This window comes from Camelus ferus, chromosome 1 (genome assembly GCF_009834535.1).
Source record: "Camelus ferus isolate YT-003-E chromosome 1, BCGSAC_Cfer_1.0, whole genome shotgun sequence".
NCBI lineage: Eukaryota > Metazoa > Chordata > Mammalia > Artiodactyla > Camelidae > Camelus > Camelus ferus.
In genome coordinates this window covers 40622960-40647163 of record NC_045696.1, presented here as the reverse complement: position 1 = coordinate 40647163, position 24204 = coordinate 40622960, and the positions used below count along the sequence as shown (strand labels likewise).

The window sequence follows — 24204 nt, the reverse complement described above, 5'->3', positions numbered from 1 at the left end:
TCAAACATTTATTAAGCACCTATAATTTATTGAGTGCCTACAATGAGGCACATTTCCAGATCCTAAGTATACAGCACTGAACAAATACACAAAAATGTACAAAGTCCCTACTGTTTTGGAAACTGTTTCTAATGTAGAAGACAGGTAAAAAACAAACAAAAAAATGTAGCATATTAGATCATGATATGTACTAATAACAAAGCTAAGAGGGAAGAGGGAGTGTGTGTGTGTGTGTGTGTGTGTGTGTGTGTGTGTGTGTGTGTGTCTACAAGTTTAGATGGTGTGGCCAAGGAAAGCCTCACGGAGAAGGTGCCTTTTGAGGAAAGGGTTGGAAGGGGTGAATGGGCCATGGAAATACCTGAGGAAAGAGCATGCTGGCTGAGGGAACAGCAAGGGTGAAGGTCATGATGAAGGAATGAGCTTGGGTATTTGAGGAACAGGCAGGAGGCCACTGTGGCTGCGGAGATGAGGTCAGAAAGCCTCATGGGGCACTGGGAAGCCTTTGGCTTTCACGCTGAGCGAGATGGGAAGCCAGAGGGTGTGCGCAGAGGAGCAACATGATCTGACTTGTGCTTTAATAGACATCTCTGCTGTAGGAGACAAAGCATGGAAAGGAAATCATCTGGGAGGCTAATCCTGGAGAGAGATGATGGTGGTTTGGGCTACAGTAGTAGTGTAACAGGAAATCACGAAGAAGTGATCAGATGCTAATATATTTTGAGGGTAGAGCCAATAGGATTTCCAGATGGATTAGATGTGGGTTTTGAAAGGAAGAGAGAAGTCAAGGACAACTCCAAAACTTCTGGCTTGAGTAAGCAGAAGAAAGGAGTTGCCAACATTTACAATCAGGAGATTTAATTTAATAATCCACACTTCTAGGTTCTCTCAAAATACTAGAAGATGTGGTCAACTGTGTATCTGCCTTTTTTACAAGACGGTAAGCTGGAGGTGGGAGGCAGCTGCCCCCTGGAGAGAGAACACTGGCCCTTTGGTGCACTATAGGTCTGTAGTCTTGTACCTGGGCCTTTGTATAAACAGCTGTTTGCACCTGCCTGACTGCTGCGGGCAGCCTAAGTTTGGAAGCCCTGCCCAAAGTTCTCTCTCATAACCCTGCTGTCATAAAATACAGCATAAACTTGCCTATAATTCTGACTAAAGAAAGTTTGACAAAGTATTTATTTAAAAATGGGGTATAAACAGGACACCTCTTATTCTAGTTTTCCCCTCCATAGTGATTTACAGTAACCTGAGACAGAAGTCTATCCTCTGTCTCTCTTCTCAGTGAGAAGAGAAGCTCCTTGAAGAAACCCATCTTCCACATATTCCATCTTCATCAAGTCTAAGTCCCACTCACTTGACAGTCTGTTACCAGTGCCTGGGGTATGGCTCTGAACCGTACTGGGTCTAGTGCCACATCTCATTCTACTTGTGATTCTAAAGAAGCCCTACTATATAGCAGGGCTTCTCTGACTGTAACATGTGTATGAACCTCCTACTCTGGAAGGTTATTTAGCTTCACTTACATAAGGGTAACTGGCTTAAAATAAAGTGCCTGGTAACAACGTCTCTATGGAAAACCTGAAATGTTTCCCTTCAGCAAATAAAAATAATGCAAACCCAAGTGTCTTGTTTTGCCATGTCTATCAGGAAGCTCAGAGCTAAACACAATGTTCAATAACACAAAACCATTTAACTCAGGGATTTGAGTACATTTTCCTCCTTCCTTCATATTCATCCTCATGATTTGATTTTTAACTGCTCAGGTGTAGGTACATTTTGACTCTAGGCAACATCAAATCTTTTCTGATGGGGTTGGGGCAAGAGGGAAGCAGGAAAAGGAAAGTGATTTAAAAAAAAATCTTTCCAACTTGGTATTAGAAAAGTCAGCACATATGGTTCTTTTAAGAGTAAATAATATAAACCTTACTGCCCTGCCTCAATCCCAAAGCAGCTTTGTCTCAGAGGCTTATGCCTTTAAAAAAATTGCCTTTAGAGGACAAAAGCAGCCATGAACAGTATAGCGCTATAAACTGATGAGAAGGATAAATCCTACCAGGAAAATTCTTCCATGCAGCTATCTCTCTTAACTAATTATGGTCATTGAGAGACAGAAACGATAACTCTCATGACCTGGACTAACTCCCTATAATAAAGATCAGTTTTGATACCGAGGAGAATTTAAAGGAAAACATGTGTTAATTAGTAACGCAAAAACTATGGGTAAAGTAAGCATCAAGACAGATATTTTGTGGTAATAAATCTAAGTGCACTTTATAAACCTGCGTCCAGTCAGCAGCCAGACAAGCACAGTGAAGGACTAGGATATCAGTCCATCTCTGGTGTCATGGAAAAACCCAGGGCATCAAGCTTGGCTACCAACTAGTTTCATGACCTTGGGTAACCAGCCCAGGTCTGATCTATAAAATGAAGAGAATGTGGAGAGCACAGATTCAGAATTTCTCACACCTCAGAGCTCCACTTGCCCAGTTCTGTCCCTTTGTTTAACCCGGGACCAAGCCCAAACATACTGAATGTTGAAGGTGAGAAGGCTATTCTCCAGTATGCCCCCTGCAACTTCTTCTAACAGTTTAAAGAGTTGTATTTGTTCCCAAACCTGTTTATGCCTGTTGGACTTGCAATTATAATTACATAATTTAATCAAATATTATGTAAGTCGATGAAATATTACAGTGAAAGGCAGGAGTTGTTTTCTACGCAAAATACATTGAATAGTTTGAGAAGACTTTATAAAGGTAAGTCACTTAAAATGGCAATACAGCAGATGTAGGTTAGACAATTCTAAAAGAATGGGAAAAAATTGTAAAAATCTAGGACTCCTTCTGAATTATTTCTTGTGCTTTAACAAAATTGAAATGAGAAACTAAAGAAAATGCAATCATTAAGGTATAATTAATGCACGAGAACTGTTAGGAAATTATAATCAGCAGACCTATAATCAAAGAAAAAGCCTTGGCCCCACATCAAGGCTTCTACAACAATGGGAAAGGGAATAAGAACCATGGTGAAATGTTACAGCGGCCCCATGCTCTTATTTAAAGCCAGATGAAATAGGCAACAATGACACTAAAACAACTTTCCAAGTAGTGGGTAGGCAGGGGGAGGGAAAGTGGAGGATGAGCTTAGGGTTGTGGGAGGGAGGGGCAGACAGATACACAGACACTACTTTTGACAGTCTGGCGTGTCCTTGAATCCACTCCTGCAGAGTCATAGGTTCCTCTCTACTAAGTTTCCAAGTAAAGATTTAACTCCTAGAGTTAGCAGCAAAACTCTACCCCTGCCTCCTCAGTTTTTAAAAAATATATATATTTGATAAATTACTTACTGAGTTTAATGTATGTTGAATTTACCTGGGCAATGGGCACTGAGAACGAAAACCCAGGATGCTTTGGTTTCATAAGAGTAAGACATGCAGAGTGTGAGTAGTCCTAGTTAGAAATAATAGTTTTCAACAGCAAGACCAGGCCTATAATTTTCTGCAGCACACCATGACATCATGGTTTATATGAGGCCAACTCCATAAATCAAGCTTTACCTAATTAGAGATTCTTCTGCAGATCTACATTATTAGAGCAAATAATTAAAACTGCCTAGGCAATAATACAAGCCAGATCTGTTTACAAAAATGTTCTTTTTTCCCCCAAAACTTTTAGTCTCACTACCACTTACAGATCTTTCACATTTAGTAAATTATAGACTTAGAGCATTTCTTTTAGTCTGACTTCACTTTCAAGGAATTCTTCAATTAACTTTACGTTGCTTTAAGCTGTTCATCCAACGAGAAAACAATCTGTGGTTTCTGACTCCTTTGCGTGCCAATGGCTGCCATCCATGTTTGACTTTCAGACACACTGTCTCTTGAGAGCCAGGCTCTGTTTGCATAAAACCAGCCAGTTGTCATAGCATTTTGACAAGCTCTATAGAAAAACAAGGAACAATACTCTGTAGAGGCTAAACTGGGAGAATTACCACTGCAATGGTGACTGCACTGGGGACACACATGACATCCACCCCAACCACCTGGCCTGAGCCAGAAGGTAACACATACTCCACTTTCACTTTCTTCTGTGAACTTTCCATTTTCAGGTGCCATCTCTTTATCAATTCCTTTTTGTCCCCTCCTCTCTTTTTCTAAAATGGCTATAACACCCCAAAATCATGAAAAGGTGTAGCTATTCTAACAACAGGCAAAAATGCCAGAGGAAACCTAGGAAGCAAGAGATTGCATTGTCTTTCCAATGGTTACAGTACATGTAATGTCAGATCATCAGCCAAATACAGTGTAATAAAAAAAAAACATGAGCTCAGAGGTGGGACCTCAGTTCCAAACTTTTAATTTTCACAGACTCTGATACAGTACCTCAATTTTCTTTGCTTCTTAAGGCTCACTCACTGGTGTTTTTTATTTTCCACTGCAAATAACAACTGGGCAGTGGAAAATAACTATGCAAAAATGATGGAAACAAATGATGACACCGAAAAAAAAAGATCCTTATGTCTTCTATCTATTAGATCCAAGTCAGGCAGAATGGAATCTCTCTCACTTTCTTTTCCCCTGGGCTTGGCCAGTTTCTGGGTGTCCTTCACCTATGTCTGTCCTACAGAAGTACCTATGAAGCTAACAGAATGAAAAACAGAGTGATGTTTTGAAGGACCCTTGAATACTCAGGCTCAATATAAGATACACATGAGATTTTTCCAAAATCATGCTCAATGCTATTTCTATAACAGTATGTGCAACTGTTGGAACTGCAGGCTTTTCCAAAGCAATGGAGTTAACACTCTGACAAAGCCATGCCATTACAAGCATGTAGGCTGAGCTGGAGGAACAAGAATGAATATATAGGCCAGACGAAGCCCAAGAGCTGAGAGTGGACTTAGCACTGGTTCAACAGGGGCTGGCAATGCATGGGAGGACCCATGGAAGGTTTACTCTTTTCTTCACAATAGAGCAGTGCCAGGGCTCTCCCCTCTTAATGTTAGTGCACCTGAATCAAGAGACCTGTATGATTCCCGAGATACCCAAAGTTATTCGAATCCCATTCTTTCCCTCTGGTTTTCCCTATTTTTATTTAAAATCTTCATTTGATTTTTATTATTTTTTGTTTCCAAGCTATTACAGCTTCTCTGTGGAAAAAGAAGATGGATATAACTGTTTGTCTCATATCTTCTCTCACTCTTCCTCTGAGAGACAGACAGACACAAATACACACACAGACATGCACACAAACACATGCATGGACCTAGAATCCAAGCTATTTTTACTGTTCCTTCTCCATTAAAAAGGTAAGAGTTTTATAAAGTATCAGATATTCTTTCTTTAACCTGCAAATCATTGTTTCTATAGAATTATCTTTGTGTCTATTTTGAGAGTTTAAAAATACAAGCAACCAAAGATACCTGATACAAAATTCACTAATCTGTTCATAGCACTGCTTTGAGGAAGGCCAACACTTTTCTAAAATAGGGTCATAATGCAGCTCTTGTTTCAAACTCAAGAGCTCAAGATAGCTCCTTTTTGCCTCTTTGTTCTAATACTCAAAAATTCTCTGAATAAAACAAAATGTAATAGAAATTTTCTCTGCAATGAGGCAATCCTGAACATTGGGAAAGGATTCCTTTTCTCTTGAAGTTTCTTACCTAATTCTGTGCACCATTAGCTTATTTCTTGGTGGTAAAGATGCCTAACTTGGAAGGAAAAAATGAACCAAGAGCGATAGAGCTGAGGGCATAAAAACGTTAAGTCTCACTTCTTAGCAACTCCAAAGAAAAATGAACTTACTGTGTATAAAGAGAGCTTAGAGTATGTGTCACCAGAAATTCAAGTACTTTTAACAATTTTGTTTGATGCTTAGAAAAGCAGTGGTATAGGGATGACTGCATTCTCCAGTTTTCTAGGTGAGAGCAGTAAGCTGCGGAATTCTGCATGGGGATCCGAGGTCTAGGCAATCGACAGGCCTTGAAAAGCAGAGCACATAGATACAAAGAAAACCCAAAGTTATTCATTACCTTCTAATAAAATAGCTCTTAGTAAGTAAATAGCAACATGTATAGTGGATTGGTAAATTTTAAACTAAATCATTAAAAATAAACACTTAATGCTGGGTCTCTCACATGCTGTATCTTAGGCCTTTGAAATTCCCAGAGCTAAATAGATCAATTCTGTTTCTATACTAACGGCATCTAACCTTTAGAAATTCAGGGACTACAGAGAAAATATTTTGGCTTTCTAGTGTAAACTCGTACAGATTTTGAACTTACAGCTTCTGGTTGTAAACTTGTCTTCTACCAGGAAGCCACATTACTAAACTATAAGTGAGATAATCCAGCTTTTAGAAGATCTACAAATGATTTATTTGCAGAATAGTGAAGTGAATTGCAAAGAATTATCTAAAATAGAAAAGTGGGTGTGGGAGCAAATAAAGTAAATGAAGATACAAGGTTTTTTAAGGTTGCATAGAGATATGAAGACATCAAATGTCACATAATTTTAGAAACTAAAATTACAAGGTACATGATACGATAGAGCAAAGTTCTCGATTATAGTAAAGCTTTCCAGGAAATAAGAAAACTTGTATGGCTATTACCCAGGGTGATTACTGAATCAGAGATATTACTCAGAAAATAGAACTGCATATAGTATATAGACATTTCAAGCCAGTTTCCTCGTGGCCGCATTCCTTGTGTCCTCGTGCCTTTTACCTCATATTAGCCACTTCCTCTAACTAAAAAAAAAAGGAACCACTGTAGCTTTCTGGAATTCTCTCATAAATCCCAAGTGAATAAAAAAAATCAAATGAAAATAAATCATGAAGTCAGATGACAATATGATGAAAATTCTCTTACTCTTTAATATGACGATAACAGCTTGAAAGAAAGATTAGACTCCCAGAGAATGTAAAAGACTCTTACACAAAAACACATCAGCTTATATTTATACCTTCTAAAAAGAGAAGACTTTAAAATAGAAAAGGAATGGAAAGATAGTCAAACCCTATACCCAAAAAGTCTAGGAATAATTTTAGAGGAAAAAAAACGATCTGCTACTGTCTTTAAGTAGACCAAAATACCGCAATTTAACTTTAAATGGTAGGTAATCCAAGGATTCTCAAGTGTCTTCATTAACTGACTCCTCAGAAAAGATCTTGGTAGACATGTTGCTGGTAATACAAAGTACATACAGAGGAATTTCACTCTTTGGTTACTATGGTGCTTTTTCTTGTTCTCATGTGGTAAGGTGGGTGCCAGGTAGATTTGAGCACGTAAATAAGGCAGAGGGTTAAAGAGGATAAAAAGGAGTTAAAGGGATGTGATGAGCTAAGTAACAGTTACTAATTATAGAAGAGGTAATTGCAGTATAGGTATGATTAACACGGTCATTGGGAGGTATTAAGAACTTCTTCCAGCTTTACTGCTCCAGTCTGCATCAGAGCCTCAGAAACCTCTGCTGATCTAACACGCTAGTTCTCTCAGCTCTGTATAATGTACAGACTGAGTCGACTTCTCTCCAGCATTCACTTCATTTTCAACTGATAATCATATAGAGCCAGGTAATTTAACAAATATTTTGTAAATATCGCTTTTTAGTGATAGACATTTTCAGGACACATCATTTTGACAAGGGAGAATATCAAAATGAGCCTGCTACAGAAGCCTTTTTTGAATTGAAGTATATTTGATTTACAATATTATGTTAGTTTCAGATGTACAGCACAGTAATTCAGTATTTTTTGCAGATTACACTCCGCTATAGGTTATTACAAAAAAATGGTTACAATTCCCTGTGCTGTAAAGTATATCCTTGCTGCTTCTCTATTTTATATATAGTAGTTTGTATCTGTTAATCTCATACCCCTAGTTTATCCCTTCCTCTAGAAGTCTTTATTAAGAAGGTACACACACACACACACACTCATACACTGAATTTGGAAAATGAATACAAATTAATTTAAAGGTCTCCATTATAGTTCAAAATTAAACCAAATCTCAGGCAAATATAGAATAATTCATAAGGAACCTGTGGACTATAGATAAGAATACACTGATTAATATTTTAAGCACAACTAACTAATTCTTACGTGGTCATTGGATAACATAGACTGAGGTGTTGCAAAATGTGAATCTGTTCCTAGAAGCAGTGTTAAGAGAGGGGATAAAGGAAATGTGTGTTTCATAAATTTAAAGCAACTTTTTATGCATCAGAAATGTTAGAACATGCAAACTATATATAAAATAGATAAACAACAAGGTCTACTGTATAGCACAGGGAACTATAGTCAATATCCTGTAATAAATGATAATGAAAAAGACCATACATATGTATAACAATCACTTTGCTATATACTAGAAGCTAACACAACATGATAAATCAACTATACTTCAATAGAAAAAAAAATCTTAAAAAAGACATGTTACAACTCAAGAGAGCCAAGAAATAAGCAAAAGGATAAAAAGGACCCTTGAGCAGCCACAATCTACAAATTTCATGGACTTTACATATTAAAGAGTTTCCTAGTGTGCTCTTAATTTATATGCATATTTGTATGGCTGGTTATTTTAGCTTCACACTCAGAAAGATTGTAAGTATCACACAGGGAGAAAGGTTCAGAGAGGTACCCTCACAGAAGTCTGCCAATATTCACAGTCAGGAAATCAGAGAAGCTATAAAAAGCTGGCCCAATAGCCCCAAACACAGCAATCAGAAGCTGTGTAATACAGTGGTAAACAGACCTATGTATCCAAAAGAGACTGAGAGGATCATCACACATAGGAGGTGCTAAATAAACACTTGCTGAAATGAACTGAACTGAACTGAATGATGACCTTGAGTCATCAAAAAGAGTTTAAATATGGTTAGCATATGTTCTTTCAAGGCAAATAAATGGAAATATTTTAGAAAAATTTCCATCTAAGCCAGTTAAAATAATATTAACTTTAAAAGTCTCTCAATGTGGTTGAGATTATTTTACATTTATGGTACCTCTTCTCATTTATCAGATACTCAGTGAGTGGTACTGTGTACCTGGCAGGATGACAACTGCTATAGGCACAAAAATGAGCACCAGCAGACAAAGTCCATAAATTCATGGGACTTTTTAGCCCAGTGAAGGCAAACAGATGGGGACACTGAGGCAAGAGAACTTAGGAGACAGTTTGTGTTCTGCAATTTCAGTCATAACTGTAGTAATTTTTACTTCAATAATCTCAGCATTCAATTTCAAGGACAATCAGAATTCTAGAAGCAATGAACTTGAGATTGAGAATATTTAAAAATATTTTTCAACTGTTTAGAAAGACCTTAGTTTAGAAAAGAAACAAAAATAATACGATTGTTCCATTTTCTATTGAATTTAGTTTCAAATATGTTTTGCATACTTTGTCTAATATAACTTACTGACCTTGAAATGGGGACTGCTGTCAGAATATGCTTAGTGGATCCAGAAATCAATCTACCACTAGTGTCTTAGTCTCCATATCAACTCATTTTGTAATTATCATCCACATGTGTCTGCTTTTTCTGATGGCAGTTTAGCTGAGCTGAAACTGAACTGAGTGAATGAGATACTTAACTTGGCATGGGGTTGGGAATCTGATTTCCTCCTTAAGAATCAGAACTTCTCCCAGTCTTCACAGTATTAGGAAGGACTCTTATCCCCAGATGCTCCTACCCTTTACTAAGTGACATATATTCTTCAAAAGGCTTTTGATTTTTCTCGAAAGTTATAAAATACTATACCAGAAAGCTGGAATTTTCTCTGGATGACCACTTTCTTTGAAAATACAAGAAATATTTTGTTTAGTTTGGGGCTTTTAAAGGCATTAATGAGAAACTAGACAGATTCTCAGGAAAGAAAAAGGGAAAACAGCATTGAAATTAATTTATTTTTATACAACTCATATCTACAAACCTTACATATGGTTGACAAGATACTAATTCCACCAACCTCCTTTCTAATAAAAGAACTTGAAAGAATTTTAAGATATTTTATCCTTTTAGAATATAAAAGACAGATGAAGGTATTAAAAATCCAACTCAAGTATAGAATCAACCAACATTTTGGGGTTTTTTTTAACTGTGTTTTGAATATTTTGAGTTAAAGGATATTATTCATCCCTTGCTCCCCACCTATCATTCCCCTCACAAAGGTTTTCTAAAGAAATCTAACTTTAGGTACAGGATTATAGATACGGGAATAATGAGAATCTCAATATGAGAAAGCATCCATGTAATATCGTATGTTGCCAAACACAAAGTAGCTGTGACTAAAGTGGGAAGTTCTCCATTAAAAATCTCCAATATTAAAATATTCAAACTCATATTTAAAAGTCATATATGAATATGTATGTATCCATCCACTCATTCAACCAAAGCACACTGCTTTGCAGAGCAAAAATGTTCGCCACTGTATGTACTCCTGGATCTGTGAGGTGGGGCCTATCTCTGGGTAGAGTCAAGGTAGCCTTCTGATCTAGAAGGAACTCTGCTTGAACCACTAAACTTTCTAAATAGAATGTCAGTGTTATCCTATCACTGTTTCATCTAACATCCAAGGATTGTGACTTCTCTCAATCAGAAAAAAAAAAATGCCAATGTTCCATGGCCTCAATAGGATTTATAACTACTAATCACTAAGTAGTTTAAGAAATTTTAAGACTGGGGAGAGGGAAGAGATAATAGAGTAGTAGAGTCAAAGGAATATGGCATACAACTGGTTCTCTGGGTATTTAAAGTTACATTTGTTTAACAAGGGAATCTCTAGAAGAAATCATACAATAAAATTCCCAGTCAAGAAGCACTGGGAAAGTCATGATGCTGGGAACAGGGTTTTTAGGTTCGGTTGTTTGTTACCCAATAGTTCAACATGTACCTACTACAGAAAGAAAAATATCTGCAAATGGAAAAAGAATTGCTAGGATTCATCACCCACCTACCTCTGCAGAAAGTGTAGCAAGTACAGACAACCTTCCCACTAGTGAGAAGACCCAGAACATCAAGGAGAAGTCATCTGATATTATGATGTGCTCCTTTGTCCCTTTCATTATGTTCACTTCTGGAGGCTTTAATTTCTATTATTATGGACTATAAGCCCTAGGACCATCTCTGTACCACAGAACTCTGGTTTTTTACTTCTAAAATTATATATTTTGCTGCTTCTATTTAATAACTATGTTTTAAAATAAATAAATGCTGAAGACTTAAAGCTCTGATTCAAAAGAAAAGTCCTCTGATGAAATAGAAATGCTTTTCCCAAGATGTAAAATAACATTTTGAGGAAAGTCAGATTTTCACCAAATACAATTCAGGAAGCCACTGCTCTAAACTTGGTTGGATTTTCTGAAGTAAGCTCAAGCCTTTCCATGTACAATTAAACAAGCCTCTCTAAGTACAATTAAACATAACAACTCTTTCACTCCCTGAAGTTGTAACAGGCAAAAATGATGAAAATAGTTATAAAGAGGTAGGTTTCTTTCAATTGTGGGGTTTTTTTTCCACATAGAAAAATATTTAGTTATGTGTCTTTTCCCTTGTTTCCTAGCCCTTCTCCCCTCCCCCCACCTCTCTCTCTGATAGATATAGATATATAGATATAGATATATAGATATATGCCTTCAAGACAGGGTATACTCCAGAGGTCAATGTTGTGGGAAAATATAAATTGAGAAATCACAAAAACCAAAGTTTATATATCATTTGATAAAAACAGTAATACTTTACCAAATGGAAAATGCTGTCATATGAAATGTCACTCCAATCAGATGACTTACCTAAAACAAGAGAGGTAGAAGAAAGTGAGAATTTGGTATTGTAATTCAATCCTCAATAGACTAGATTCCAAAAGACATGGCAGGTATCTTAAACTGATGGACTATCCAAAATAGAAACTATACTAGGTCAAGAAACACCAATTCCTTTAGAAACAGTAATTAATGCTAGAAAGGAAATGCCAAACAGGGAGCAAAAGCAGTGAAGAAAGGAAGTGGTACTTACTTTCAAACCACTTGACTCTCATATATATTTTAAGAGGTCAATTTTGAAAATGTGGACACATATACATATAAAGGCCATAGCTAAACTGTGGCAGTATATGCATGTTACTTTCTCTCCCAAGACTTCTGGTTACTGTCTTAAAGAGAGACTGTCAAAGCTGCAAACTTTCAAATATCTTCACCTCATATGACTCAATAAAAAGGTGCCACTGTATCAAGTGCTACTGTAATTTCCTCTGTTGATTTTCTTTTCCCCTTAACACTTAGATGTTTTGGTTGTTTGCTTTTTTATTTTCCGAAGTGAACACTGATGTTCGTGAAAGGTGCCAGATTAACAACCAGGGGAAATTAAGAGCTTGTCCTATCAAGAGAAAAGGCTTAGTGTAGTGGAGGTGATGAAAGTTTCCCCTATACTGTGCTTGCCTATGTATGTTAGCTCTGACCCATGGTCACCCCAGCCCTCCAGTTTTCATGGCCCATTAATACCTCTGCTACTCATGTTGCTAACAGGGACAGGCAATCTTGTTCCTGCTTTTAATGTTATCATTATTATTACTACTACTGTGAGCTCTAACTTCCTCAGAGAAATTATGTGGAAATTTATACTAGCCATCATTTTGCTTTAAGACAAGAGGAAAATAAACTGAACTGAAGATGAATCTTATATTCTTAAGTAATATTGCAGATTTGATTAAAACCCATTAATTTCTTCAAACAGGAGGCAAAGTCTTGAGTGGTTAAGATAAAATAGGCCTTACTAAATTCAGTCACCCGCACTCAATCTGAATTCCCATTCAGGGACATTCTAATATTTAATGGCCACAGATCTTTTACTTTTCTTTTGAGTCTATCATAAACTTGTCAACTTAATTATTCGTTAGCAACTATGGTAAAGGTTTGGTGGACTTTGAGGCTAAAACTATCATTTATGAGATCTGAAAATCAGTTAAATAGAGAAAAATACCTCTTTCTTGTATTTATAGGTAAATGTCCCAGATCTCTGAATTGCCTGAGTACTTTATAAGTATTAATAATTAATTAATCTCTCTTATGCCCAGAGATCTATGAAATCATTTTGAATCATCTAGTTAGTTAACCAACTACTATTTCATGTTGGCACTTCCTGGGCTATGCTAGTTCTTCATGCAAAGTATAAGGACCAGAGCAAGACAGTAATCCTTTTCCTAGAGTTTAAAACAATAAGGAAAGCAAAGCTGGCAAACACTTACAAAATATTAATTGATCAATGAAGTATAACACTGAATGCTACTAAAGATGAATAATTACTTGGAACAACCACAGTATTTATCCCACAGTTGTTCCCTGTGTATGCCATTGTACCTCTTGTTAAAGACCAAATCTCTGTGACTAGAGTAGATTTCCATCTTGACATGTCTAGCATTTCCTATAATTTCTAATCTCTAGAAGAGCTGGAGAATGAGAATTGCAGGGTACCAATGACTACAGCAAACACATGGTAACAATTAGATGAAGGGTGCCTTAACTGCATCTCATATGGAAATCTTGGAAAATTTTACTTTGGGAACTCTGACTGTTTTTTTCCTTTGCCATGCATACCCTTTATCAAGTGAGTCCTTATGGTATTAAAACATTTGGCACTAGCTCAAGTCTATGCTATTGCTGGCAGGGGATCTAATTGGGAAGGAGGGGTGGAGTAGTTACCTCTATCAGAAAAGACCTTAACTTTATGGAAAGGCTCTTTCCTCCCTACTGCTTAAGTAGCTTCATTGAAAGACTTAAACCCAGATGTGAGAAAAGAGATTATCTCCAAGAGCAGCAGCAATTTATTGTAATTCTGTTAGTACAAAGATTAAGAAGGTAGAAAATATTGTGCAAACTTAGTAGATGAGAAGGGCAACACCCTGTATTTAGGTCCCATGCAAAGTCGTGCTAGGGAAATCAGCTGCAACCCTTAAGCCCCCGGAAGGCCTCAGTTTCCAAAATTGCAAGAAAATTAGAACCTATCTACTTAGAAGACTAGTAACCCCATGCTATGTAATAACCAATGGGTGGGAGGCCACGAGAATCTGCTCACCAATAGATGCCAACAGACATGTGCCTCTACTCCCTCAGTGGCCGGCTCTTGCCAACTTCCTGGAATCACCAGGGAACTAATAATCTTTCCCAATGATTCCAGTCCATCCTATATTACAATTCAGAACAGTGGCAGTCAAAGTAACAAGACCCTTTTTGCCCATACAACATTCCAGCTTCCCTCAGTGAAGCACTTGTCAGGTTTAAAGCACTTTGGAGGTTGGCCTTGTAACCAGGCAAAATCTGCATATATTCTGGGCCAATTCTAGGTCTCCTGGTGCCTCAGCCAGCCAACTGAGAGTATATTTTGTCCCTAATTCATTTCTGTCTTGTATAATGGATCTCTTATTGGTTTCCCATGACTGGACTTTTGCATTCTTCATGATTTGGTTTCTCTCACTGCACCACCTTTTTATGGTGGGAGATGTATATGCATGGATTTTCAGAATTTGATATTTAATACAAAATGGATCGGTGAACACGGCAAAAATCTTTTTTGTGGACACATCACTCTGCTCTACATGGTCTTCTAGTCAAATGTGAACAAAAGATAAAAAGGCTAAATCTGAGAGACTCAAATTATTGACTTTCACGGTCACAAAAAGAAAAATAAGAAAAGTAATGAAGGCCTTTAGAGCTGAAAACAACAGGTGATTTCTCCTTTTCTTCCCATTACAAATCTCTGACAATAGGCTAATGAATGCCAAGAACACAAGAAACATAGCAAGTTAGGAAAATTATAGGCCACAAAATGGTGTAAGCCCCACATGAAAAATACTAGTGAAGGCACTAAGAAAGCCAGTAAATACTGAAAGAGTTATAAAGATGAATATGCTCCAGTTCTGGACGAAGAGGACATAAAACAAGACCAAACAAAAATACTTTAAAACAGGTTTGTTTTTGGTTTCTTATCTCTCACAATGCACATTAGAGATGGCTTAATTTTAACAGCTTGCTGTGGTTTAGTGATCAAACAGCTCAAGACAATGCATCATGGTTCTACCTATTAAGAATGCTTGCTTACTCTGGCTGACATGCTGCAATTATTAATTTGGTTATCTGATTCAAAACAGGAACATCTGCCCTTAGGTTCAATATCTTCACTGAAGTAGCAAATTCTAGGAGTTACTACGCTAAGGGCTGAGTGCTTCCGAAGTTGGAATTTTCTTACGGGAAGAGACGATGTAAGATAAACAAGCTGAATTCTCCTCATTCCAAAGCTGAGTTTTAATAATATAAAATTATAAGGGTAAAACTAAAATGTCTGGGATTTGAATAATGGATTTGGTGACTATGTAGAAGAAATATAATGTTTTAAAGGAGGCTTTAGAGCAGAAAATTATAGATGATCACCTCATGAAAACAAATGAAAGGAGGGACTCAAGTTTATCACTGTGGGTAGTAGTGATGATGATTATGGGGAAGGAGGAAAGAAGTGTGCTGATGAGTGTTCCCAAAGGAAGTATGTAACAGTTCCTAACACAAGAAATTTAGAGATTATTTTGAGAAATGACTTACACAAAGGAAATAATTCAAAGACAACAAGATAAAATTTAAACAGAGCCAAATAACAGATGAGGGCTGAGGAAGAGATTAGTTTGGGTTAGTTTCTGAGGTTATCTCAACAGGGGCAGTGGAATCAGATGGAGCCAGCCTCTCTTACTACCCCACCCCTAGCATTTCCCCAATATACCTAATCCCATACAGTTTGTAATTACAACAAATGGTTTTACCGAAAGAGTTACAGCTAAGGGCTTTCTGGTTAAGACTTTAGCTCTTTTTAGAAACTAGAAGACTTGCTTCCCTCTTTGCTATAAAACTTCAATTATATTTCCTATCAAATTGCTTTTTTCTTTTCTACTCTTCTCCATTCTAGTTCTGATGTATATGGGCTGAAAAGGCAGTATTGAAGGTGGGAATAAATGGGACACAGCTGGCTTGTGGCAAAGGGCCTGTGAGTAGGAAGCAGCTGCACTTTGGAGGCAAGAACAAAGAATTAGGATTTTCAAAGCCAAGGAAGCCTTCTCTCTGTGTTTTCCCCTCCTTTCACCTCTTTCTCTTCTTGGGAAATGATAGAAATGTCACAAAACATACAGTCTTTCTGAATTCACAACAATCTCCTTATCCTCATATCCCAAGTGTGTTTAACTTACTACTGCTGCTAACATTCCGCATATACCTTGTATTAAAATTTTTCTCCTAAGAGTTTCAAAGAGGTTTATACATTTGCATTGAAACAAATAAGCCTGGGCATATTTTTATATTAATAAAATTCAACTTCAGAATAACGAGAATTTGGTTTGTTAAAATGTTACTTTTCTAGAATTTGGTTTATTATACCACACATACATCTCCTAGACCAGTGGTTCTTAAATTTTAGCTTCATAAGGAATCCTCAGAGGAACTTATTAATATGCATATTCTTGAGCCACATCTGATCATGGATTTACATTTAGTTGGTCTGGAATCTACATATATAATATACACATACAGTGTGTGACCCTGTCCTAGTTGGAGTACCCTAGTCTTCCAGCTTCAGCTTTTCGAAGGCAGTCTGTTTCTTAGTGACAGCAGCCAAGCGGTCTCCTGTAGTCCACAGAGAATAGTGAGTAAAAAAAAACAAAGTGAGCAATCCGAGAAAAAAAAAAGTTATCAGCAAGATTTCACTTTTAACAATGCAAGGTGCTATTAGCTACACAAACACAGGAAAGAAAGGGAGGTGCCCTGGTTTTAACTTCACTTCCTTAACTATGATAAGGTTTGGTGTGATGAATGAGTTGGTTTTCTATTCATGAGAGTTGAACCTTTACTGGCTCTCCAGTTATGTATACTGCATTCTGGCAACCTCTTCCCTAAACCAATGACAGCGTTGCAGAGCTAGTTTTGATTTCCCCAATTGCACGCAAATTTGAACCTAACTACTTAGAAAAGTAACCGTATGAAAACCAATGTGCAATGGGTATGAGGCTCTGAGAAGCTACTTGCCAACAGACACCAATGACTCTCCTGCCTCTACTCCCTCAGAGGCTGGTTCTTCCCCACCAGAACCATGGGGGAATGTCAGATAAGTGCAGAAGTCAGAATTCTTCTGGATGGCACCGTGTGCTTCTGCTTTTAACCTCCAAATCCTATTGTTTATGTACCACCATCACCCAGCCCTGGTCCTGGTACCTCAGTTCTGTGTCCCTGTGCCCTGTCTTCCTGCTGAGCCATTCCTGGATTCATATCCTGCTGACTACTCTGACTTAACACTAGATGATGTTTAACTCCTTGTATCTTGATTGATCACAGCTATTCTCTCAAAGGTCACCAGTGGCTAAATTCAGTGGGGTTTTCTTAATCCCCTCTCTCTACCACTTTGTTGAGTGACTTCATCACAATTTTCCTTCTGTTTGTTCTCCTCCTTGGTTTCAGTGAAAATACATTTCTCTTATGGACAGAGTGAGCGTTTGATCTGCTTAGTATTAATCCTTCTAACCTGGCACCACACACAGAAAATGGAAGATATGCTTAGCCACCAATATGTACAATGTTGTTGAGCCCAAGACAGTTTCAGTTCAGTGTAAATGAGAATTCCCTGCCTAATAATATGCAAGCCAATAGCAACCTACAGGAGTTGCATTTTACTTGGGGTTTAGGTTTTTTAAAGAATATGTAAGGAAAAAAGCTAAGTTGTGCCAAAATTACCTGGAACATCCCCTAGGAAGGCCCCATGCTGGAAACCAACATACTGTCTCTCAGTAGGTCCAACTCAGGTAGGTTTTCTTCTAGCATTGGTGTAGATTACTGTGGCTTTGGCTGACTACAAGATGGAATAGTTGGCTTGAATTTAGGATGTAGCTTGCACAAAACAGGACATTGAGCAAGGCAAGATACTTACCCTGAGAGAGAACATGGGAATAGACATGAACTGAGAAAAAACAATACACATCTCCTATCTCAGGTTCACTCCTCGGCATAGACTCATTGAACATAACTTATAACCTTAATAGACTCGCCTGCACAATGTAAATTACTATTCATTCTCTTTTTATATTTGTTTGCTGAGCAGTTAAAGCTGAATTCATGCAAACTTAGTGTTTGTATGACAAAACTCCACCAAAAACTTGAGTGATTATTGTTCAATAATTACACATATGACTATTCTCTTGACTTCTAGTATCCCAAGGATAAAAAAAGAACAGAGACAGATGCTAGATCAAGTATTAATATCAACTAGAGAAAACTGGACATTTTTCTTACAAAAAAAATCTTGATTATATAAATCAAAGACATTTGTAACGGGGATTCCAATCCCACTTCTAACACATATTAGCTAGGTGAACTGGGCCAGTGTTCTCACCTTTAAAATGAGTACAAGTAGTAACTGCTTTGAGGTTTACAAGAAAAAGTGCATGTGAAAGCATGTACCATAGTCACTGACACAGGTAGGCAGGCACTTGCTACAGGTTTGTTTGCTGCGAATTTGTTGAACTGAAACTGAGACAAAATAGCCATGTGAGGAAGAAAACTATCAGCATCATCATAGGTCCTATGTAAGTATTTAATGAACCAAGTTGAGAGAGATATCCATCTGATTTGACCAAGTCAACATATAATTTGCCTATTCTAACATTCTTTAATTTTCTTCATATAGTCAATGGTACAAAGTTCACTTATGGTTTCATAAATATGGGCTCAAAACAAAAGTGCTTCTAATCAGATTTGGCAAGAAAAGGAGAGAAACATAGGATGAGGTAAGTGTGAGGCCACAGTGCTGCATAACAGGGATGGCAGCGCCTCAGCACATGAGTCACACAGACACCGAGCAGTATACAGCTAGAGATAATTCGCAGGTAAACGCAGCATGAGCCATTACGTCATCCCTCCTTTGCCCTTTCTTCATCAATCATGTCGCCTGGACACTGATGCAACCTAGCAAGAATGTCTGATTTGCAGACAGCAAAGAGAGACTTAGAACACACACATACTCATCAGAGAAAGCAACGAGAACCCAAACTAAAGTTTCTGGTATTTCCTTTTGTTTAAATCATGCTTTAGGGGTGAAGTCTTATGGGTGGGATGCATAACTACAGAGTAAATCATCAGGTCTGAAGGCCTAAAGGACTAGGCTTCAACATTTTGGACATGTCACTCCAGGTCTATAGGCCCTTTCCATGTCTGTACATTTAGATGATCTTCAAGGTTCCTCCCAGTTCCATAATTTCATCATTAAAAATTCAGGGCAATCACACCCATACAATGGGCAGATAAACACTTAGCTGTATAAGTCAGCTTTATCCTCAGCTATATAGGTCATTCAGATACTTGGCTACCTCCAGTCAAACTCTGAATCACTGAGAGAGTGTGGAGCTGTATACAAATCTTGTTAAAGCAAGGAGAAAGTGGCAGGTAGCAACCGATGGTTTTAGAAAATGTGGATGTTCATACCTGAGGTTATAGGGATATTCTAGTCTAAATCATAGAAGCTTAAAAGCAAATGCTCATCAGGGGATACAATGTATTAACACGTATTTTCTGTAGGGGCAATGGTTTGAACATCAGGGAACCACAAGGGATGAAAAAAGGAAAAGGAATACAAAAAGGGCACTCTAACCACCGAATAATTTATAACTTAAGAGTGACATTGCAACCCTAACTCTAAACCAAATGCAGAGCCAGCGTGTACACAACTTACCCAAGAGTTATCAGCTTGTGAGTTTACACACCACCAGCTCCAGAGGAAGGAGGCACTTATTAGAGATCAATCCACAGCAAAGAGGAAGTGGTTGGCTCCTGGCAAGCCTCTCCCAGCATAATGCTTTCCACCTGTCATGGCACCACATCTTTCCAAGCTGGCTAATGCAAACGCTTCAAGACCTATCACTGGAAGATTTCTGATGGAATCTCCAAAAAAGGGAACTTCCAACAAAACTTGGGATTGGAGAAAAGAGACAAGCTCAGTGGAGATGAAAACCAAAGGTCTTGTAGTGCCTCCCTCACAGCTGACACTGTGTGGGGTCCCCTACCCTGCAGGCCGAGTGGCTGGGGCAGGGGAGCCACCCCACTGCACCTGGAGCAGCATTCAACAAAGCGCCCAGCCCTTTAATTGTTCAGTCAAATGATTTATGAAGCTTGGCAGCAAAGACAGGGCAGACTGGTTTAAATTCAAAGGATCCAACCTACAGGTATTCTGAAAACCCTAGCCACATCTGTAACAAGTACTGCTCCCCTTGGGAAGGGAGAGAATATAAAGGGAGAAGATGTGACCTGCCTGACAGGAGTACAGGACCCAGCTAGATGGAACATGCCTCACCACTCCTTCCCTATCCATCACTTACCAAGGCTCTGGCAGACTTCCTTGCTGCAAAAAGCAAACGGACATATTTCTTTACCTAGAAAAGTAAAACCCCAGAACCATCAGCACATTCTTATACACAGGGCTCAGGTGGTTTATTCTGATTGTTTACTGATAGGATAATCTTTTTGATCAACTAGTGCAGAAATCAGCCAACTTTTTCCTTTTCCCCCAAAGAACCAGAGAGTAAATATTTTAGATCTTGTGGGCTATATGGTTTCTGTCACAAATAGTCACCTCTACCATTACAGCACAGAAGGAGCTATAGGCAATGTGTAAATGAATGAGCACAGCTTGTTATTTATAAAGCAGGTGAAGGGTTAAATTCGGCTTGCATAGTTTGCTGACCCCTGAACTAGTATGTTTTCAAATACCTAAATTGTGATAAACTAAGAATGCACTATCAAACTTATCACCACTTAACAACAATTTAAATCTAAGCCTCAATTTTGGGAGGAAAACTAACTTCTAAAATAACTAACCTTCATTAATAGTAGGTACAATAAAACTCATTTTTGTAAAGTGTGTGTGTAAAATACAAGGTGATTCAACAGAAATTAGACAGTTTAAAAAATGTACCACTCAGCAACTAGGGTTTTTTTTTTGTTTTTTTTTTTAATGAAATTGTAGTTGCACTAAATCAAGTTACCCTTACAGGTGTCTTGCCAGAAGGCAACTCCAGGCTTTGACTACATGTTTATATACATCATAGTTACCAAGTAATACATTTTTGAAAATGTTCAAATCTGTTTTAGCCAGCCTGTATATTATTTGTGTAGACATTATAATATACTTTAAATGATAAACATGAAACTATAAACAATGGTTACTCCTGGAGAAGGGAGATTAGAAGTTTCACTTTTAGCAATGTTGCCTGAATTTTTTAACAAGCATGAATTACTTAGTGAATAAAAAAGTGTTTTGTTTTTCTTTTGTAAAGAAGTGGTAAGGGTAGGCAATCTCTGGCACTGCAATTTAGAACTATTTCTTGACTTGAATCATCTACTGAAGCCCATCTGTTACTCTAAGTACAGCATTTCTTGCCTTCAATCTTTCACAGGCTTTTACTCTGTCTTCCAGCTCCTTCTCCCCTTCATTGAGTCAGCCTCACAGCAGTTTACATACTCCTAGACCTAAAGCTCACATTCACTCAACAGCAGATGCCAATAAATATCTCATGAAGTTCCTAACCTAGTAGGAGGGACAGATAAAAAAACAAAAAAACCCATAAATACACAAGTTATTTTCAGATTGTTGTAAATGCTCTGAGCCACAGGGGAATGGGAGAGGCCCACTGAGAAGCTGACGTTTAGGTACAGACCTGAAAGGTAAGACGGAGGCAGTCATGTGAAGTGAATTCCAGGCTAAGTGTAAGGTTCTCTGGTCTTTACTTTAGGCCAGTGTTTTCAAATCGTGGCTAAACATTAACATTAACTGGAGCACTTTCAAAAATACTGATGCTTGGGCCCTGCCACAGGTCAGTGACTCTCTGGAGGTGGAGTCCAGTATTGCTTTTTCTTTCCTTTTTTTTTTTTTTTAAAGCTAGGATTGCGAACCACTATTCTACAGTCTAGACACTTTTATATTAGCATGAATAGAGGCCTTCAGAGATTAGAGGGAATAAGACTATGGGTGAAACTGAACTACTAAGTTTTAGAGCAGTGTGGGGCTTTTTTTGTTTTGTTTTGTTTTAATCTAGTAAGATTAACTGGATGCATTGTTCGGTGACATGTTGAAGCCCTGAGGATTCTCCCCTCACCGTTGAGCAAGAGACCAAAGAAACACACAGATCTTTTAATTGGGACCTTTTGCCTGAGCCTCTGGCAAGCTATAAAGCAAATGAACCATCAAGTGACAGACTTCTTTGATGTATTTAGCAGAGGGCTGACTGAAAAGGCTAGGCTCTCAGTTCCTCCCTGAAGGCTAACAGATTCAAAACTGGCTGAACCACAAAAAGAAGTTCCCATGGCAAAGATTTAGCCTATATAGTGTAAGAATATACATGTTCTCATATCCATATACCCCCATTCACTCAACTCTAAATAAAGTTGGTAACAGATGACAAGGAAAATAAGGATCACTGGAATTTGTTGATAATCTTCTAAATAATTTTGGGCAGTTGTTGCAATTTCCTTTCATTCACCTATCCATCCAGCATCCAGCCATCCAACATCTACCAATGACACCTACTTTGTACTTCCCACTGTGGTGCATGATATATACATGCCTTCCACTCTAGTGGGAAACAAAAGTAATAATCACAATAGATTGTGATATGTGCTGTAAGACAATGTTCCTTTTCTTCCTCCTTGTTATTTCTGCACCTTGCTTCTCTTCTACAGTGTAGAGTTTATCACACTTTTTACAATTTGCTTAACTGTCTCTTCTCAACTAGAGGTCCTTAAAAACAAAGACTGTCTTACTCTGTATCCTCAATACCAAATATAATTCATGGCATAAAGGAGGCATTCAACAACTGCAAATGGAATCAAATGTACATATATTTGATCAAATCATATATTTTATGATATAGATATACACATATAGTGGAAGAAGTACCAATGGGAGCCAGGGAAGGCTTCATAGAGGAGTGATATCCAAGATAAGTCTTAAAGGATGAAATGTTCTCCAAAGGTGGAAGTTTCCTCTGGGTATGCTTTGGACTTTGTTCCAAAAGCAGTGAACTACTGAAAGTTTCTAAGCTGAAGGTAAAGATGGTATGATAGAATCAGATTGTGTTTTAAGAATCACCTCTCTGGAAGCATTGTGGGAAGTGAATGGGAGGGTGAGAAAGCAGTAAATCTGGGGGCAGGGAGGGCGAATAGGGAGGCTGTCATATTGCATTGCTGGCAAAGAAGAATCCAGAGCAATTCAGGATGTTGAACTAATTGGCAGGACGTAGCTGGCTGGACATCATGGCATGTGTTTTGTGTACCTATCTCACTTCTGAGTTCATCTATTTTTCTTGTGCTTATTTCTCTTTTGCCCAGATCCCCTCCTTTACTACCACTGTGAGAGAAATTAATCTGTCCTGTCCTATTATATATATCGTTGAGCTAACTTAGATTTTTGTGAAACATGGTGTAGACATACACATACCTATCAATTAGATACAGTGGTCTAGAGAGAGAGAGGTTTTGGCTTTCTGCAAGGATGACAGGAGAACGGTGGGGCCATTAGCCAAAGCATGGACTAGTGCAGGAGAGCAGCTGGTTTGGGAGAAGATAATGAGTTCCATTTGGGTATTCAAGAGGAGCTGGCCAGAAGTCAGCTGGAAATAATGGCTGCAGCTCAAAAAGTATGAGACACAGGTTTGGAAATTGGCAGCATATACGTCATTGCTGAAGCCAGTGGTGTGCTGTAAAACTAGCTCTCAGAAAATAAAACAAAACTCCCCACCCCTACCCGATTTGTAGCATTTGCCTATTTCTGTGGCATAAATACCCCCATCTTGGCCAATTTCAAGCTATTAATATGATCGTCATTGAACAAAAAGTTGAGAAGAGATTTGCACAACTGGTTCTTAGGAACTGGCTCCAACATATCACTAGCTGAAGTCAAACATGAACAAGATTATCCGGGAACAAAAGGAAGAGCAAGAGAGGTGGGAATAAAACCCTGGGAACTATAGACATTTATGAGATGGACAGAAGATGACCCATCAAAGGGGCTTGAGAAAAAGCAGTCATAGGAGTACGGAAAAAAACAGGACCAAAAGGGGTCACAGAAAGCAAGAGAAGAATTAATTCAAGGCAGACAGAGTGGTCTACAGTGTTAAATGCTGGCAGGTGAAGTAAGATAAATGA

The 24204-nt window shown here is 38.0% G+C and overlaps 1 protein-coding gene across 11 annotated transcripts in view; it reads right to left on the bottom strand.

Annotated features, from left to right (window-relative positions):
• CMSS1 (cms1 ribosomal small subunit homolog) overlaps nucleotides 1-24204 on the bottom strand; it is a 333529-nt gene that overhangs the window by 138523 nt on the left and 170802 nt on the right. For 2 of the 11 annotated variants that reach the window (XM_032490123.1, XM_032490163.1), the window contains one exon: nucleotides 20382-20435. The exons of 7 other annotated variants lie outside the window; for them this stretch is intronic. In XM_032490123.1, coding sequence (XP_032346014.1) covers nucleotides 20382-20435 — 54 coding nt within the window. Of the gene's footprint in view, nucleotides 1-5800; nucleotides 5977-11734; nucleotides 11785-20381; nucleotides 20436-24204 lie in introns of all 11 variants that reach the window. 2 more of the 11 variants (XM_032490115.1, XM_032490187.1) reach the window with 2 other exon arrangements.